The 19674-nt window shown below is 39.1% G+C and overlaps 1 protein-coding gene across 1 annotated transcript in view; it reads right to left on the bottom strand.

Moving 5' to 3' along the window:
* gpc5c (glypican 5c) overlaps positions 1-19674 on the bottom strand; it is a 109247-nt gene that overhangs the window by 59526 nt on the left and 30047 nt on the right. Inside the window, exons 6-8 of the mRNA XM_085439917.1 lie at positions 9891-10054; positions 8771-8827; positions 6937-7053 (exon numbers count right to left, since the gene is read on the bottom strand). Coding sequence (XP_085296043.1) covers positions 6937-7053; positions 8771-8827; positions 9891-10054 — 338 coding nt within the window. The remainder of the gene's footprint in view (positions 1-6936; positions 7054-8770; positions 8828-9890; positions 10055-19674) is intronic.

Genomic DNA, 19674 nt, shown 5'->3' with positions numbered 1-19674 from the left:
CCATGTCTGCTTTATCATATTATTGCAACTTTACATTTTAAATACAACGAACTTCTATCGTCCTGCTTGTCACCAAAACACAGGTCTTGAGGCACATATGTGAAGCACACAGACTGCACACAAAGCGGGGAATGTCTTCCCTCTGCATATGGTCATTAATTTATAGTTCCCTCTTTCATTATCCAATTCGCTCGCATTTTTTGGAACTGAACTCTCCTAACCCGAGAGACAGACACAGAGAAGGCTATAACTGGATGGGACCAGAAGGCGTGAAGAAAAACGAGTGAGAGCATGAGGGGTGAACGTTTTGCCCAGCGCAGCGCTCTCTCTGTTACTCTCTGCAATAACAGAATGGATTCCAGATGTCAAAATGATAAACAAATGGATTGTCATAACCTTATAAAAATGCAAGGCATTCAGAAAGACTCACACTGCTGTATTGTACGTGGACCATCTCTTGAGCTACTCCCAATACAGTGGAATCGTTTGTATTGGGTCATATAATATAGGTGATAGAATTATCTATTCTTAAAAAACTTTTATAATAATTAGAATAATACACTAAAAAGCACCTACACCTCTCTCTGCAGAATTCCATAGCAATGAGGATGCACTTATAGTATAAATATGAATAAGTTAGGTATACATGAATATTGCATTTAAAAAAAAAACCAATGGGGGTTTGTGGGATTTACTGTTACTGTTGCAATGATTATTGCTCCTCATAAAGGCCAATGCAGAGAGAGTGGGCTATGCAATAAACACAATGATTTCTGACTGCAGGGAACGTGGTCGTGTGATGGTTAGCACTGTTGCCTCACAGGAAGAGAGTTTAAGGTTTGTACCTGCTGGCGACTGGGGTTTTTTCTGTGTGGTATTTGTATGTTTTTGCTGTACCTCCATGGGTTCTCTCTAAAGTCCAAAGACATGCCTGTTAGGTTAGCTAACTATAGATGCGAACTCTTATCCTTGAATTGTGAGACAGATGATTTGCTGTAGCGACCCCTAAAGGGAGCAGCTGAGTCTGAATTATTGTTTCTCTGTGTTAGACTTGTGATAGACTGGGAACTTTCCAGGAAATACCCCACTTCTTACCGTATGACAACTGGAATAGGCTTCAGCACACCTGCAACCCTAAGTTGGATAAGGGATCATGTTAGCATTGCTGTCATGCTAACATGTTTAGCATGTTTAGATGCCATGGTAACATGTGTAGCATGGTAGCATCCTCCTTAACATGAGGACGCTAGGATCCATGAAGGGACAGCTAGTATGAAACAGTTTGTTTTTCTCACAGAAGTATTGTATGCAAGTATCTCCATCTCTTTTCTGAAACAGTCTAATTACCAGCTGGAGCTGTTTTTTTCAGACATGTGTGCCTTTCAGCCTCCTTCAGATTAAAGAAGCCACGCTGTTCGGCAGGGGTTGCCATAATAAATAACAGACAGACCAAAAATCGCTTGGAAGAGTTCAACACTAGGTGGCTAAGATTTGTGTCAGGTTAACTTCTTAAAACATTTGTAGAAGCATACTCACAGAGCAAATGATTCCCTTATGTTTTGAAATATATCCAGTTTATGTGTCAAATATAGTAAACCCCCCAACTACAATTAGATAAGTGAAGAAAATTAATAAAGCATCGTGTGAAAACATGCACACAGTATCTCTAAGCATACCTGTAATTATGTAATTAAAGTGAGTTATTTCACTTTGTAATAACACCACCATAGCTATCGAGTGAGTGGCTAACCTAAAAAAATAGTAAATAAAAAAAGAAAACTGTGATCATTTTGATTGAGCTTATTTTTCCGGAAAAGTTGAAGCAAAGTATTCGCACCTGTGTCGGTGTAAATATTCTGAGATTTTGAACATTTGCCAAAACACATTTTTAGTTGTTAAGTACAACTGCTTGCCCCCCGCTTGCCACTCTGTTATCAGTTGCTGAATAAAGAGAGGAAGGGAATTTCAATCCCAAATGCCTTTGATGTACTTTGAAGTATTATAGCTTGGAAGTGTGTCTGTATGTGTGTGTGAGTTTCCACATTTAGATGTGTGTCTCGTTGCCTGAGCACATTATGATTGTGTCTGAATGAATGACTCCCCTGCAGTTGACTAGCATATGGATCCCATGTGGACTGATATGTGAGAGTGTCTGCATCTGTGTCCTGTCCACTGGGAAAACCCGCTGAGCCCCGAGTGGCTTTGTGTCCACCATACAGGAAAGAAGACTATCATGTGGACAAATACAACAGCACATGTCCATAAAGGATAATACTTTTTTTTCATCTTCTTGTATTTTTAAAACAAATCGTTTCTCTTCTTTGTTTCTCACTGTCTTCATTTCTCTCTACTTCATTGCCATTTTCATACAACTTTCCCAGGCATGGTCAGTAGTGGCAGTAAGTAATGGCAGTGATGTCCAAGCCTTTCCCATGCAGCTTCATAGGAGGGTCTTTGTTCACCCTCCGGGCTTTGGGGGTCCCCACAGCAGGGCTGTGCCCCTCTCCACTGACTTCACAATGGATCTTTATGCTGCCAAGGCTTCCCTCGCCATGATCACTACACCATGCTTCCCTCATCAGGGGCACTCCAAGGCACAGGGGGCACCACGGCACCAAAATGGCAACCCTTTTCATGCCCTGTCCTGCCCTCCTTTCACTGTAATACATGCCAACTGCGTCAGATACAGTGAAAGAGGCTAGCTGAATAGCCACTGGCCAAGCTGAACAGTTTATGAGTTGTGCCAAATGTCTCAGTAGGGTACTGTTTTCTTATTCAAACCAAGAACACTTGACACCATAAGGAAAGACCTGGCACCCACCAGGGAGTGTGTGACAACAAACTATTATAACCCATTACCGTTGCTGAAAAATCTATAGTCTTCATAGTAGTAGTAGTAAAATGACACGCACACACTGTCAGTAAATACAAACAAGGATCACAACCACATTAGTTAGACTCTCTTGTACAGGGAGTGCAGAATTATTAGGCAAGTTGTATTTTTGAGGAATAATTTTATTATTGAACAACAACCATGTTCTCAATGAACCCAAAAAACTCATTAATATCAAAGCTGAATGTTTTTGGAAGTAGTTTTTAGTAGAGATGGCACGATACCACTTTTTTATGTCCGATACCGATACCGATATCATAAATTTGGATATCTGCCGATACCGATATGAATCCGATATAGTGTTTTTTAATCAACAAAGCTGTTTTTTAAATATCTTGCTGCATTTTGTATAAGTTCATACTCAAGTTTAAAACAACAACTACACTAAAGCTATTCTGTTATACCTGTATGCAAAAAAAAATATTTCATAGTTCAGCAATACTGATCAATCTAATAAACTTAAACCTACACCATCCTCCCTATTCTGGTATTTTAAAGAGTACTTAGCGTAAATATTAAGCAACCTAACTAATAGGGTTCCAACTCCCAGCAACAAAAATAAATAAATAAAAAATAGGGAACCACCCCTCACGCTCCACCTCATGATGCTTAATCGACGTAATCAACCTTAATTTGATGCAGTGTGAAAAAAAATGCACAGAAATCAATTATTTTTCAAGAAATATTAAATAGATTCAACATCTTTCTTCAACAAAATTGCAGACTGCACAGATGGTACCTTCCCAAAGGAAAAAGTACTATAGCTTACTAGGGTATATATATTAGACTTAATAGTTACTATATACAGTAATGGACTTCTATTCATTTTGCATCAAATTAAAACTTTGGGTGTCAGATAATTATTTATTAAAAGCTCGACATTTTAAATGAGAATAAGAAAGAAAAGTATGTCTTTGTGCCCCCTTTTCCCTGTTAATGCCCTATCGGCCCCCCTGGCTAAACTTTGCTAGATCCGCCCCAGCACAGTTACCAGCGTCAGCTACGTAGAAAAAGATCCTCGAGTAGAAAGTAATATTAAATAAATTCTAACAACAGCTGATCAAGCTTAAACGTGCTGCTGTTGTTTATCCGCTGGTTTCCTCTTTCTGGTGCAAAGTGGGCCAAAAGCAAACTAGAGACACGGACTCGCGACAGAAAAGCCGATCAGCTGATCGTTAAGCAGTTTCATGATTGAAGTAGCAGCAAGAAGAGGCAGTCGCTTGTTAAGCTTAATGCAGGAATGCTTTACAAACATTCAGAGATGGACTTACACACTTGCTTTACTTCTCTCGGGATAACTTTGTTGGAGATGAAATGCCGGGTTGCTAGCGAAGCTCCACATGCTATCCAGACCACCACAGGTCCCGCATGCCACAGCCGCTCTATCACGTGATGCATACTGCTCCGACGTGCTAACGTTCTGAGGCGAGTTACGGCGTGTCGCAAGTTTTGTGAGGTGCTTTCGTGATATTTAATGGATCGGATTACATTTTTTATTTTTCTCCGATATCCGATCCAGTAATTTAGGTCAGTATCGGACCGATACCGATACGTAATATCGGATCGGTCCATCTCTAGTTTTTAGTTTGTTTTTAGTTTTAGCTATTTTAGGGGGATATCTGTGTGTGCAGGTGACTATTACTGTGCATAATTATTAGGCAACTTAACAAAAAACAAATATATACCCATTTCAATTATTTATTTTTACCAGTGAAACCAATATAACACCTCCACATCCACAAATATACATTTCTGACATTCAAAAACAAAACCAAAACAAATCAGCGACCAATATAGCCACCTTTCTTTGCAAGGACACTCTAAAGCCTGCCATCCATGGATTCTGTCAGTGTTTTGATCTGTTCACCATCAACATTGCGTGCAGCAGCAACCACAGCCTCCCAGACACTGTTCAGAGAGGTGTACTGTTTTCCCTCCTTGTAAATCTCACATTTGATGATGGACCACAGGTTCTCAATGGGGTTCAGATCAGGTGAACAAGGTGGCCATGTCATTAGTTTTTCTTCTTTTAAACCCTTTCTTGCCAGCCACGCTGTGGAGTACTTGGACGCGTGTGATGGAGCATTGTCCTGCATGAAAATCATGTTTTTCTTGAAGGATGCAGACTTCTTCCTGTACCACTGCTTGAAGAAGGTGTCTTCCAGAAACTGGCAGTAGGACTGGGAGTTGAGCTTGACTCCATCCTCAACCCGAAAAGGCCCCACAAGCTCATCTTTGATGATACCAGCCCAAACCAGTACTCCACCTCCACCTTGCTGGCGTCTGAGTCGGACTGGAGCTCTCTGCCCTTTACCAATCCAGCCACGGGCCCATCCATCTGGCCCATCAAGACTCACTCTCATTTCATCAGTCCATAAAACCTTAGAAAAACCAGTCTTGAGATATTTCTTGGCCCAGTCTTGACGTTTCAGCTTGTGTGTCTTGTTCAGTGGTGGTCGTCTTTCAGCCTTTCTTACCTTGGCCATGTCTCTGAGTATTGCACACCTTGTGCTTTTGGGCACTCCAGTGATGTTGCAGCTCTGAAATATGGCCAAACTGGTGGCAAGTGGCATCTTGGCAGCTGCACGCTTGACTTTTCTCAGTTCATGGGCAGTTATTTTGCGCCTTGGTTTTTCCACACGCTTCTAGCGACTCTGTTGACTATTTTGAATGAAACACTTGATTGGTTGATGATCACGCTTCAGAAGCTTTGCAATTTTGAGACTGCTGCATCCCTCTGCAAGATATCTCACTATTTTTGACTTTTCTGAGCCTGTCAAGTCCTTCTTTTGACCCATTTTGCCAAAGGAAAGGAAGTTGCCTAATAATTATGCACACCTGATATAGGGTGTTGATTTCATTAGACCACACCCCTTCTCATTACAGAGATGCACATCACCTAATATGCTTAATTGGTAGTAGGCTTTCGAGCCTACAGCTTGGAGTAAGACAACATGCATGAAGAGGAAGATGTGGACAAAATGCTCATTTGCCTAATAATTCTGCACTCCCTGTATAGGAGTTGAATTATGGATGGCGTGCACAGTTTTTGCTTTCTCGTGTATATCTGATCACAAGCATGTGGCACACACTTTGGCTTCTTAGAGAAGAGAAGAGAAGAGAAGAGAAGAAGAGATCCAAATAAAAACAAATAAGATTTGAAAGTACAGCTAACTTCAATGAAGAGTTTTATCAAAATACTGCTATCCAACGAGGATAATAAAAAGGTTCTTCTTAGAATGTGAGTCATCTATTCCTGCACAAGATGTTATTCCATGTACTCGTGTCCATGTTCCATGTACTAGAAAATAATGCATACCTCAATCTGGGCCAAAAGATCTGATAAGCACTCATGGGGGAAGCCATCATTTGGTCCTCTGTTTTTCACTGTCAAAGCTAATACTCCCATAACAGAGCACTAAGTTGAAATGCCAAGGGGGGCCAGTTTAAGGCCACCACAGTAGAAGCAGCACATAATCTTGTCATAATTGTGGACCAAGCTTTCACAGCTTTTAAGAATCAGATCCAGCAGGGGGAATCATTTACAGACTCGCATTGGCTCAGTTATCTGTATCATTTGTCTGTTCTTCTTATGCTGATGGAGTAATGCATAACCACACACAGTACTTAACCATGAACAGGAAAAGGGTTTTAGGGCCACACCTATAAATCAGCAAAAAATAAATATCTCTTAAACTATTGGAAAGAGAGAAAGGCATAGTTAACAACTCATAAAATGACTCCAGCACAAAGGAAAGGAGCGCCTTCCAACCATTTGTGCTGCCTGCATTTATTCAGTGCAGAGACTGATTTAATGACTTACTTATTTCCACAGTGATTAGCGAGAGCCAGCCACGCTGACTCATAACATTATTCCACACAAGCGCACAAACTTAAACACAGAGGTCACTTTCTGTCAAATCTCAGGCAAGGTATTACATCTCTGTTTGAAATAACACCAACAAGCCTGCATCCATGCAATACTGCAATGTCGTTTTGCAAAAAAGAAAGCTCTTATCTCTAACGCAACACATTTCTCTTACCTTTTCACCACTCCATCTCTGCTCCAGCAAGTGGACTCATCATTCGCCACTTCGCATAGAAGCTCTGGTAACATGCCAAAGAAGGACTTATAGCGATCTAGGGTATTCAAAAAATACCTGGGGAAAAAACCACAAGTATAATTTTTATACAGACGTATATCTTCCTCTTCACAATCAGTACACTTAAAATTGAAAGTTTAAAATTGAGAATTGCACCGTGCAATTGTACCATTAGTGGTCACATTTTTGGGGCAGCTGGTGGTGAGGCACTGTGTTTCCGTACAATGACACTAATAACCAGTGTTGGGTAGTAACGGAACACATGTACCGCCGTTACGTACTTAAAATACAAAATATGAGTAACTGTATTCCGTTACAGTTACCGTTTAAAAAGGTGGCATTCAGAATACAGTTACTTTGCTGAAATAAAGGGATTACACGGCGGTCTTCTCCTGTTTCATATGTTAGGCTATGCCATCTCTATTTTTGGTAATTCCACGCCGGTGGAAACCCAAACAAAACACGCATTAAGAGGCTCAAATGCCTGTGTCTCAATCTCGCCTCTCATAATGACGTAAAGAAATATTTTTAAAAATTATTTAATATGAAGGCTATAGGCAGAGTGTTACAGGCATAGCCCTAAAGAATGTAGCCTCATGGGCAGTGTAGTCCGTGCTGTAGGGAGAATGGACTGCCATAACCGTTATGTGTCTGTGAGCGCGAGGGAGGGAGAAAAAGTGGAAAAGTACGAGCTGTCAACGAGCAGAAACGGGAGCTGGAAGCATGTAAATATAATAATAACCACTGCAGCCAAGAAGAGTGCCTGACGAGCCCAGTTTTAAGTAATCTATTAAGACTCGACTGTACGCTGTGTTCGTGTTTTCCCCCGAAACAATAAGTTTCGCTGGAGCAGCCTTTCAACGCCTCTCTCTGTCTCTCACTAGCAAAGTTGACCCAGACAACAAAGTAAAGCTAGTTTTCGGCTACGAGCCCGACACAGAACCGACGCATTAGCCAGAGGTCACTTTACTACGGTTCGGAGCCGCGGACCTGTTTTATATACGCGCCGAATACTTTTCTATACGAGATGACTGCAAAAAGTGCAGCCTTACCTAATGTCCACCTACTGTTACTCATTTTATATTAAGATTTAAAAATCTAGTTGGTATTATGGCGAGTAACCTTCAGTAATAGTAATAAATCACACAGCAATAGTACATTCATGTAGTTGTAAAAAAGCATGATAATATATTAAGTAATCCAAAGTATTCAGAATACGTTACTCTCATTGAGTAACGTAACGGAATATGTTACAAAATACATTTTGGGTCATGTATTCTGTAATCTGTAGTGGAATACATTTTAAAAGTAACCTTCCCAACACTGCTAATAACAAGCATGAAAGCATGACCTGCACCCATGTGATGATACTGATGGTGGCAGGAAATGAATGGCTTTGAATGTGACCACTTCACTGCATCAGCACATTTTTCTCAATGATGCTGTGTGGTAATTTCTTAGCTTCCCAGAAATGCTAACAGATGCTATCAATATAGACACTGTCATCATGAACAAAACAATGGCATGATATTTTGATTGGACACACATTGCCGCCACCCGTGAGAAAGAGGCTTAAAAACACATGGGGTCATATAGGGTAATGTGTTGAGTCCATTGATAAAACCGCTGTTTGTAAGACATGCAATATGCACCCATCTCCCAAAACACAAAGTTAATCACCTGTTAGCAGTATCTGAACAATCTATACCAGCACAATACTGTACCACCTTCCATTTCTAAAAGAAAAAAGTGTGTCTCTTGGGTTCATGCTTACCTAGAGAGGATTTCCAGATTTTGTTTATTTTTCTTGAAATGTTTCGGAGGGAATGAACTGGGAATGATGGGAGTTGGAGTCCCGGTGAGATTGTTGCAAGCAAGGAGGATGCAGGGAGGTGAAATGGGGATTGAGGGAAAGAAAAAAAGGGAAAAAAAGGGTGACATGACAGGAAACACGGGGAAGAGGGAGAAAAGACAGTCATTTGACCCTGGAAGAGAGTGTTTAATCATGCACATGCAGACACTGAGTATACCACATATAAATCGAAACCTATTTTTCCCCACACCACATCAAAATTGAGACAGTAAATGGAATGAATTTGTCAAGTCAGTAAACAAATGCATGCAAACATATGCACATGTGCAAAGATTTAAATATATAATAAATATAAATGTTGTTTTACTCTATCATGTTTCATATTTTTCAGCTGTACACGAGTCTCCCTTTACTGCGCTTGGTGCTGCCGTGCCTCTGATGTGGTCAGCACTCACATGTGCGCTGGTCAGTGTTGGCAGCAAGCAGTGAGCTGGATTGTGTTGCCATGAATGGTGGTGCTAGTGCCAGGCCAGACCTGTCAGCTAGGCTGGCATCACTGCAGTGATTCATGGTAGACAACACTGCAAGAGGGTGTCTGTGTGTGTGTTTTTGTGAGTGCTGCTATGTAATCGAGGCCGGCTAGTGTGCAGAGTTGGTGGTATGGCTGTCTGGGTAAACAGGAAATTGTTGGTCCGTCAACATTAATCTTACCCACACTTCACCTCACTACCAGCTGCTGTGGGCACAGGATGGTTGCCTCAGACTGGGCCAGGTGGAGGGCATGGACTGTGCAAACCCCTTTCAAAAAAGCTGGACCAGGCACTACATTTACAGTGTGTGGTTGTGAATTGTATCCAACTAGCCATTTGAAGAAAGCAAAAAGTGACAGCTGTGAATAGACACTGGCCAACCCCTTAGGTCGTGTCATATAGGCCTAGTCAATTTTTATTTAAGTGGAGTTTACATTCCATCTAGTAGTGTAGCTAAGTAACAAGAAAAAACATTGACTGTAAAAAATGAAGAGCCAGTAGTAAAGTTTGGAATCTAACTAAAGGATTGAATGTTTGTAGCTTTGCCTTACCTTTTTAAGTGACCTAACTGCCCCTGCAACTCCTCTAATGAAGGATGGGAGGAAGGGGAAGATGGAAAAGGAGAAGATAAGGTCAGTGTCGAGGCTTTGACCTCAGGTCTAGTAGGATGCATGTGTGTGGCTTCCCCTGTAGACAGGTCACACACCTTGTCCACCTGTGGGGAGGACAGATAACAAACACCTGTTAAGAAAGAAATCTTATAAAACTATGGGAGGAACAGCAGTGAGGCTTCGAAACCACCCACTGACACCTATACAACTCTGAGAACTTACTTGCAATTAAGGTAATACCTTTCATCGCACTCATACAATCACCGCTTTAAATGAAGGACAGCTATATTAAAGTGAATGATAACAGAGGGAAGAAAGGTGAAAAGAACTATGGAACAGCCAAGTTCAGAGTAATGGAGAACATGGGAAAGGAGTGGCCATGAAGTGAGGGATGCGATGAAAGAAACAGTTTGATGAGTGAGTTACTGCCAGGAGGTCTGACAGTAAATGCCGACTATTCCACTACTTCATGGAGGTGAATGCATGTGTGCAGACTTGGAAACATTGGCAAGTATTCCCAGCGGGCTATTAAAGCCAGCGGCAGAGAGGAGGAGACAGCAGGGTCATGAATAAAGGGGCGTGTGCCGCAAAAACGATAGATAAAATCAATGACATCTCATTGGCTTAAAAGCCTCTAGGCAGCGTTATTAAGTGAGCCTCAATTAGCCAGAGAGACCGACTGTAATGGTTGGTGCAAGCTGAACTAAACAATTCCTTACAGTGATCAGTGCGTATATTGCTTTGACTAGAAAGATGAGTCACTCTACCGTGTAAGGACATCCAAAAAGGACTACGTAATATTTAGCCTTACAGTAAGAAACAGCGGAAGAGAGTCAGTGACCACCTCATTCTTGGTAAACAAGGTAATTTGAATTTACAGTAAAGAAGATTTAGACTTTAGAATCTTAGAGAAGCAAATCCATCCTGGCGACATGTGTGTTTAAATTTTTGCTTGAAGGGGTGTGTCCACATGCTGGGAAGAGTTTGGATTAGTTTTGAAGCAGCTGAAATATGGTAACAGTAACAAAATGTGTCTCGCAGTTGCACTAAAAATATTCTTTTCCCTCCACAGTGAGGCAGATGTGTCAGCTCATGTGCTGTTTAAATGAAAGCTTTCACATACCAACCATGCAATAGGCCCATCAGTAGCAGAGGACTCAACAATGACATCCCAATAAGTATCTGATTTTTTTTTTCTTTTTCACTAAAAACCTTCTACTTTATCCATAGTTTATTTCTTTACTGCATTCTCGTGTCAAATCCTCTTTTAAGGCATACGCTGGGCACGCGGAAGGTGGTTTTACTGCATTAACCTTAACTCCCTTTGGACCCATAAAACACGCTCACATGTGGACGGCCTCAACCACACAAGAGAATGGCCGCACATATGCATGCAAACACGACACACACATGCACTACATTGCGGCGGTGAGAAAAGATAGACCATAGCAACTGTTTTGACCATGTAGCCTGTCAGCACTCTGAGCTAAATGCTGTTTGCATGCGCAGCAATGCTTCTGTGGACAGTCATTGTTCATCTCGTGTGCACACGCTCACAGTGTGTTTAGAAATGTATTAGAACACAGATTTGAACATTTCAAAATAAAGCCTGACAAATGAGATTATTTGATTGCTCTGACCAAAAACACAGTTAATTCTAGGAATTACTACTGTTATAAATGTCACGACAGTTACTTGGCCAATGCAACAGCTCCTGCTGAATTAAACAATGTGCCTCTTTCTCATTTAGCAAAATAAATACAGAAATGAATAAAGGAATAATAATCTATAAATCCAATTCCAGAGATTCATTACAACATAAAATCTTATGACATCATGTCCAGACTGTAGAGTTTGGGAGGTCTACTGCACTGTGCATATGGAAGTGTGTGTGTGTCTGTGTGCGAAACTGGGGAAGCTGGCAAGCCTTTGCAACAGCCATGTAAGCAAATGGTGGAGCAGAATAGTCTGTAAAAAAGTTACAGGTTTTGCTTAAGAAAATAATGTAGTTATGATGCATTAGTTGGATGTTTAATGCTCATTTTTATTATTTGAATTTTTTGTTAGGTTAATGTAACCTTGTTATGACTGGCTAGGAAGAAAACTATTCTGGGTAAAAATAATAATAATACAGGGGAAAAAACCACTACATACCATGAAGGAGTCGCCATAACAGAAATAATAAGCACAAAGTGAGTGATAAAAAAGAGACAAAAGGGGCCTTTCTGACTGCTCAGGACCTCAGAAAATACACTGCATATATATATATATATATACATATATATATATACATATATATATATATATATATATATATATATATATATATATATATATATATATATATATATAAATGAGCTGAAACTTATTAACAGGACATTTTTTTATTAATACTTCTATTAGGAAACTCTCTCAAAAGTTTTTTTCTTTAATCGCATGAGACCAAATGTGCTAAATAAAGTTCAGTGTGTGACAAATGAGGGCAGTGCTACAGGTTATCACAACTCTGCAGTGGTGAGAAATTAAGATAGGGTGTAATCCTGTCATTGTGAACTTTTCAAAGTGCCATTTCTCATCTGCGTTTCTCAACATTGCGCTATTCTTTCAGACAAAAATGTAAACATCTGAGTAAAATATGAACATCAAGAGGGGGTCACTCTCAGTTTTGTTTGCATTACCCCATTTTTTTGCATTACCAAACCACAGAGAAGAGGTTCAAATGTTATACTTTTTGAAGAGGTCCAAAAGAAAGACCTACATTTCAAAACAATAACACTAACACAAATCATTTTTATGCCTAACTAAACATACAGTGTAAACTGAACACAAAGTGACTGTCAGGAAAAATAAACAGGATCCTCTTAAGGATACTCTTGAGAAATACAGACATGCTCTTATAGATTGGCTCTGATAACCACATAATCCTGAAAGCCAATCAGATGACAGGCTGAATAATGACATGAGCTAAAACACGGCCATAAATCAATTATCTCATGACCTGATGATGGCGTGAGAATGGAAATCCCATTTGGGCCCAGCGTGAGTTTTTGGTTTTGAGTGTGTATGTGTGTGTGACCACCTGCTTGCCCTTGTTATACCTTCACAATTTCAGCTATTTTACAGAGCATTCCTTATATGATTGCCTGAGGACAGAGACTGATGGAGGGGGCAGATTGATGGGATGGATCTTCTCCACGTGGAAGACTTTAGGGAAATACAAGGCATGTATTCTATGTGCATTTGAGCTACCCAGTGAAATTTGATTTCTACTGCTGCAGGGAGGGTGGATTAGTGTTTTTACAACTACACTGCATGTGTACAGTATGTTTTACAGGTGTGGATTTACAGTTTTGCATATCAACACAGTTGCACATAACCCCTTTCCAAAGTGGATAAATTTATTTTATTTTTTTTAAAATCTCACAAAGGTCTAAGATATGATCTATTTTCATGTTTTCTATGTTGTTCCAACTTTATGAAGAACTGTGCATTACTTAAATATCTTCCTAAAGTAAGAGAGTGAAAAACAGAGAACAGCAAGATAATCGCTTCCAAGCTAGCCAAGCCCATTGCCATCACTTCTCTAGGGGAGTATTAGCTTACAGATAGCAGTGGTGGTCTTTCCTCCCAGTTTATTTATCAAGGGATTATCCAGTAAAGCCTGGAGAACTTTCTCAGCCCCCCTGACCCCAAGCACAACACATTGTGAGATGAGCATTAGCTTGTCTGTTCAGTGAAGACCCTCTTCTTCCGATGGGGTATGTGCTAAATGTGCATATAAACAATCACATGTCATTGCCTAATGCTACCAACTGTTTCTCTAGGAATCATACCATATTTGTAAGCGGCGCCAAAGTCATCGTCAGTTAAATGCCCTTTCTAGGTGAGCTCAGAACTTCATATAAAATATTTCCTTTTCATGGCTCTGATGGTAGATGAGAGAATTGAAAAAAATAAAAATAAAGAAATTTTAAAAAAGGAGCCAAGATTGGATTATATCATCAGTTCCTGACCTAAGATCAAACAATGTCCACTTTTGAACCATCTGACAGAATTATAAACTATCATGTACACTAATCTCCATTATGCACACTCTTGGCCTCTACTGGAATACTTTGACATCACAGTTCTGATTAATCCTTGTTTATCTTACACTGGGCCTTAGTGCAGCCTTTTGTTCATCAACTATCCGAAACTAAGCTATTTCAGCAATTCTCCCTGAAAGCCAAATTTCTTGTGAGTGCCTGTCTTTTGATTGGGAATTTGGAAGTTTGTATTCGTAATCAAAGCATCCTGTGTGAGATCAAGAATATTCCCTCTGTTTTATAATACTTATATAAAAGTAATGAACTGCCTGATCCTAAGCATTTAGTGCAGCCTGAAGCCTGACTTTTTGAGGTATAGAAGTTTTCAATACTGAAATATTAGCTACCTTTGACGTGTTTATCCAACATTGTAACAGAATATATATGAAAACAAATAAGGAAACTTCCACTTCAGTGATTATAGCAAGGAACTTAAACTTCAAATTTCTTTCGTTTTTGGTGATATCATTAAAAACTGCTCATAGGATCAAACCATCATCCAATCCTTTCATTGAAGTTTAGAAATGGCACACCAACGTGTAGTAGGAGAAGAGACATTGCCTTTGGAACAAGAATTTAATTTAATTTCATATGAATGTTTCAATGAGCATTATGTAACAAGCTACCAGGCTGGAAAAAGCACTTGCAAGATCAAAAGTAAAGAAGTTGTTAAATTAATTGACTTGATTCACTGTGGTTTCAGACTAAAGGAAAACAAAAAAGAAAATACTCACAGTAGTACAGTCCTATCATAACAGTGGGAAAGCAACCAGCCACTGGTTAAAATATTGGTAACTGTATATTATATTTATTATGTTTTCCCCAAAGAGACCGCAAAGAATTTGTGCCGTTGAGCAGCATGGTAACTATGTAGAAGAAAAAAAAAACTGCACCGCTAATTGCTACACACATGAAAACAGAAAAGGAAGGCTCATTATGTGCGCACAAGTGTTTACATTTCTTTTTTTGCTGATTAAACGTTAATGTAAAAACAGAAGAAATACATAGACTCTAAGGTATCTTTTGTTCTCCCCCGAAATGACTTGGTGAGGAACAACACTGGGCACAATGTGTGAAAGTCTGTAATAACAATATAACATTACCCAAAAATAACACATAAACATGTATGTATAATACGGACTTTGTCTTTATTTTGCCAGACTAGCGGTACTGTGGCAGAGGCCTCGTGGTTAATGAAGCAGGGTTGCAACTGGATACTTGCCAGTTCAAACCCTGACCCCTCTGGGAACATGTGGGTGGGTTAGGGGAATAAGAAAGCCTCTCTCTTCCCTCAGCAGCACTGCCAGGCTGTGTTATATGGTTAACCACACACTGACACAGATCTAGGCTATAAGGTGTTACTGTGGCATCAGACAGTCTATACAGATTGATAAATATTGCATTATTATTATTATTATTGTTATTATTATTATTACAAGATCCCAGGTTCAGTCCAGGAAAGAGATACAATTCCCTTTTGGGTTGTGTGGAGCTACCCCCTACCCCTGTTGTGACCCCCTGTTAATAAAAGCTTTCTATTCTTGTTGTTGTTAATAATAACAGCAGCATAGCTGGGTCAAGGCATGTATGTCAAAAGCTGATTATCCACAATGATTATCTATGGTTTCTTTTGTGGATGAAGGAGATTGCTTTGTAAATAATGTGTTGTTTCCATAAACTGGAATGTACAAATTATATACATCTGCATACCTCAAGATGAGCTCTTTGCTGGTCAGGGTTAAATATTGTGATTAGATCTGCTTATGATGGTAAGCTACCAAGTTTTGAATGATAAACAGAAAGCAGCATTTATAGTTTGTTTACAACATATTTAAGCTGAATTTAAGTTTAAATATTATTTATTAGCACCATTTCTTTTATTTTTAAATTGGTTTTAATTTTAGTGGGTTTTCTTTTCCATATTAATTGTGTGAGCTTAATAAAGCACCTCTATGTAAAAACATTGTGTAAAAGCTGACCATGAAACATTAAGCCACGTATACACAGGAAGTGATTTGAAGCTTGCTTGCAGACATCCCAGGCTCTGGTTACTGTTGTGACCTTATAATATATTTATTACCTGGTCATATATCAATAAACGGTGTTCTGCACTTTCATTGGCAGTACCTTCAGTTTCTAACCTTGAAGTTAAAGAGAGTTTTTTCCACTCCCGCATATCTTTCTGTGGTCTCTCACAGCAAATTGTTTCCAGTGTGTAACTGGCTTTATGCCGCAATAGGTGTAGGCTGCTGGAGGACTTCCCATGATGCACTGAGTATTTGTCCTCCGCTCACCTCTTTTCAATCCCCACATCTTTATATGGCACGTCATTAACTTTTTAACCGACCATTCGCCGCAGATAGCCACACCTCCCTGAGTCTGGGTTTGTCAGCGGTCTCTTCCTGTTAAAAGGAGATCTTCTTTTCCACCATTGCCAAGTGCTGCTCATAGTGAATGCTCTGTTTGGTTGACTTTTCTGGCATCTTTAGCAGTTTGTGATGTTTTTTTTTCAGTATACAAATAAAACTGAATTTAACTGAAGTGAGTATGATTATGTGTAGTAGCTAAAAACAAAATGTTGAATAACCTACTTTTCTTTCTATAGCAATCCTCCCACTCATACAGGAAGATCTCCGACAACCCTGACTAAAAGAGTGTAGACAATTTACACTGTTACACGTCTCCCCCTGTGTGCCCTTTGCCTCTCTAACAGTTCTTCATTGCAGTCTTTGTGGGGCTCCATTCATTTTGTCTAAATCATTTTGTCTATTCTTTCTCAGTCTCTGTTGAGCTGTCCTCCCCTCTCTCCTTTTTCCGTTGTCCAAACGATGTCAGTGCTAATTAAAGAGAGTTGCAGTCACTCGTATATCACAGGAAAAAGTCCTTCAGATTGCAGTCTGTAAGGAGCACACTGAGTTCCTCTCTCCACACTGAGGCTTGTTTACCCTGATTAAATCACTCGCAGATGATCTAAAAATGAGAGCCTCTTGTTTTTTTGTTTTTTTTTCTTCTTGTGAATATGGGTGTTACTGTGGAGTTTGTTGACAACGTTTATGCAAAACTGTAAATACATTTCTGAGAATTACAGATACCGAATGTGCCAAGACGTCTCAGTGGATTCAAGTAGTGTTATATATAGAGAAAAAGAAAAGAAAGCAAGAGAAAGAGACTGGGAAAGTCAAGTGAGTTCATCTTGTCTGTCTCTACAATATATTGTGGAACATACGGCCACAGGGAGAGAAAATAAGCATCTAAAGAGAAACTGGGAGCCCATGTGTTCATGAAGGCTTCTAATGGGCCAGCGTTTACCATGAAAATCATAACACAGATGCAGCAGGCACTTGTGTTAACATTGCAGCAGCTGCTGCCTGATATTATTATGGTAGCTAGTTCAAAATACAGGATTCAGGAAGCACTATAAATAAGAATCACTGAAGTGTGATTTTTGTGCATTCAGCGTCAGAAAATGTGTTTATGTTTATTTAATTAGGAGAGACGTCTAACTTTTGGCTTAAGCCACGAGAAGGTATCAGGAATTTGTGTGTTGTAAAGAACAAAAAGTCTCATCAGGAATCCGACTTTTTTTGGATCAATATGAGAGGTAATATGACTTGATGAGGTATTCTGATTTACTATGTAATAGACAAAAAAAATAAATAAATAAACAAACATGATTTTATTACATTGGATGGCACTATTGAAGTTTATTACACAAATCTGGACTTTGATTGGAGAAGCTTACAGACTATGATCAATATACCAAAGTGTTGGAAACATTCTTTCATTTATTATACTGATAAAGTTTCTTTTTGTTGCCTGTTTTCTGTCTGTACAAACAATCCATCCAGTAGCCGACCACGAGCTCTGAAGAAAAACCACACACTAGATTCCACTAGATTGATCCAAGATGGTGTGCCTTCTGAAACAATATGATTCTGTCAATCCATCACTCCAAAGTAAAGATTACTAGAGAAAGATATTAAACTGAGTGCAACTGCTTTGTGTTCAGAGGCAAAGGCATTCCACTCTCAATCACATTTATGGCTGTTATAACAACATTTATTTATTCATTTGTTTGTTTTTATATTTCTTGTTTGTTTGTATATTTGTTGTGGTGTGGCTGCATATGATCAGCATACAGTATTACAGTGAGAGAAGTTGAGAGTGGCAGAAATGTGTGAGGGCGACTGAGGATAAGATGGGCTGCATCAACCATCATTAGCTAATGGACTGCTGACTAAGTCAGTCACTCCGCCTGATGTTTAGAGGCGTGCCAAAGGCACACGCAATTTAGAAAGATGGTTTAAGCATATAGATTTGCCATCTGCATTATTTGGCAGCAAACATTAAGCTAACAGTCTGAAATATCAGATACAGAAAGTATATATAAAAGCCTGAGCATGTGTGTCATATAAGATGATTAAAAAAAAGACCTTCTGAACTGTTTTCATCAGCATATCTGAAACAAATGATGAAAATGGTCTGAAAGTACATATTTTACATATAAAGTAAACATATTTTTTGGCATCACCTCCTTTTTAATCACCTTTCTAATTGTTTGGGAACTAAAGATTTCAGTTCCTTCGTGTATTACTATTAAAAAGGGTTTGATCTTTGTACTCTCTTGGTCACAGAACCATGTGCTGTTGCAACATGTGCAGAATGTAGTTTGCTACTGTCCTGCTAAAATAAGTAAGACATCTGAACGACAGCACATGGTGCTCCTAAACCGGTTTACATTTTTTCAGCAAGTGGAACTTTCACAGATGTGTGGGTTACCCATGCCACGTGCACTATAAAGTACCTAAGACGCTGTCTTTTGAACCACACACTGATACAGAACAATGTCTTTAGACCAGATATTCCATTTAACTTTTAAGAACAACAGTTCTCCACTTTGCCTAACTCCAAATTAAATGAGCACAAACCCAGATAAGATGGTGGATTTTGTGGATCTTCTTTATATCTGACTTTATCTTTGCATAATAGTTTTAAATTGCATTTGTGGATGCAGCAACACAATAAATTTACTGACCTTTTTCACATGTATTCCTAAACCAGTGAAGCCACATCCACCCCAGAACTGTGTCTATTTTTAATGCAGCACTGCCTGAAGATTTATCTCGATTCTCTATTTTAACAATACTATAATAAAACTATCATATAAAACATTTTTAAAGCTAACTAAAAAGACATAAAGATTATTTTTAAATAGCTTAACTATTTGATGAGACAACCTTTTACAGCTGGGTGAATCCCTCTTCATCTTTACTTCTAAAACACTCAGCCTCTTTGGTTTGATCATTTGTGTTACTACTTGTAGTTACCTAAGTAGTTGTAGGATGGATCCATGTGTGTTTTAGTTGCTATCAAATTTGTAATTAGCATACTTTTTAATTTAAAAAACAGTCCAATTTCTCAGTCGCAGCATTCAGTTCTTAGTCTTTGTTCTATTTACAATGAAATATAGGCTTCAAATCATTTGCAACTCGATAAATTCAGTTTTATTTATATTCTGCCTACTATCCCAACTTTTGAAAGTGAGGTTGTATTTTCAAACCAATGATAATCCTTAATTTTATTGTTGCCAAGTGTAAAAGAAAAAGTGCTTGCTATGTAAACTTCTGCAGTCTACTGAG

The sequence above is a fragment of the Copadichromis virginalis genome, linkage group LG18, assembly GCF_057382275.1.
Source record: "Copadichromis virginalis isolate Kocher_CV1m ecotype Utaka linkage group LG18, C_Virginalis_male_GT1.1, whole genome shotgun sequence".
Lineage (NCBI taxonomy): Eukaryota > Metazoa > Chordata > Actinopteri > Cichliformes > Cichlidae > Copadichromis > Copadichromis virginalis.
Note: the sequence above shows the minus strand (reverse complement) of the source record. Positions and strands in the feature narration are given on the sequence as shown.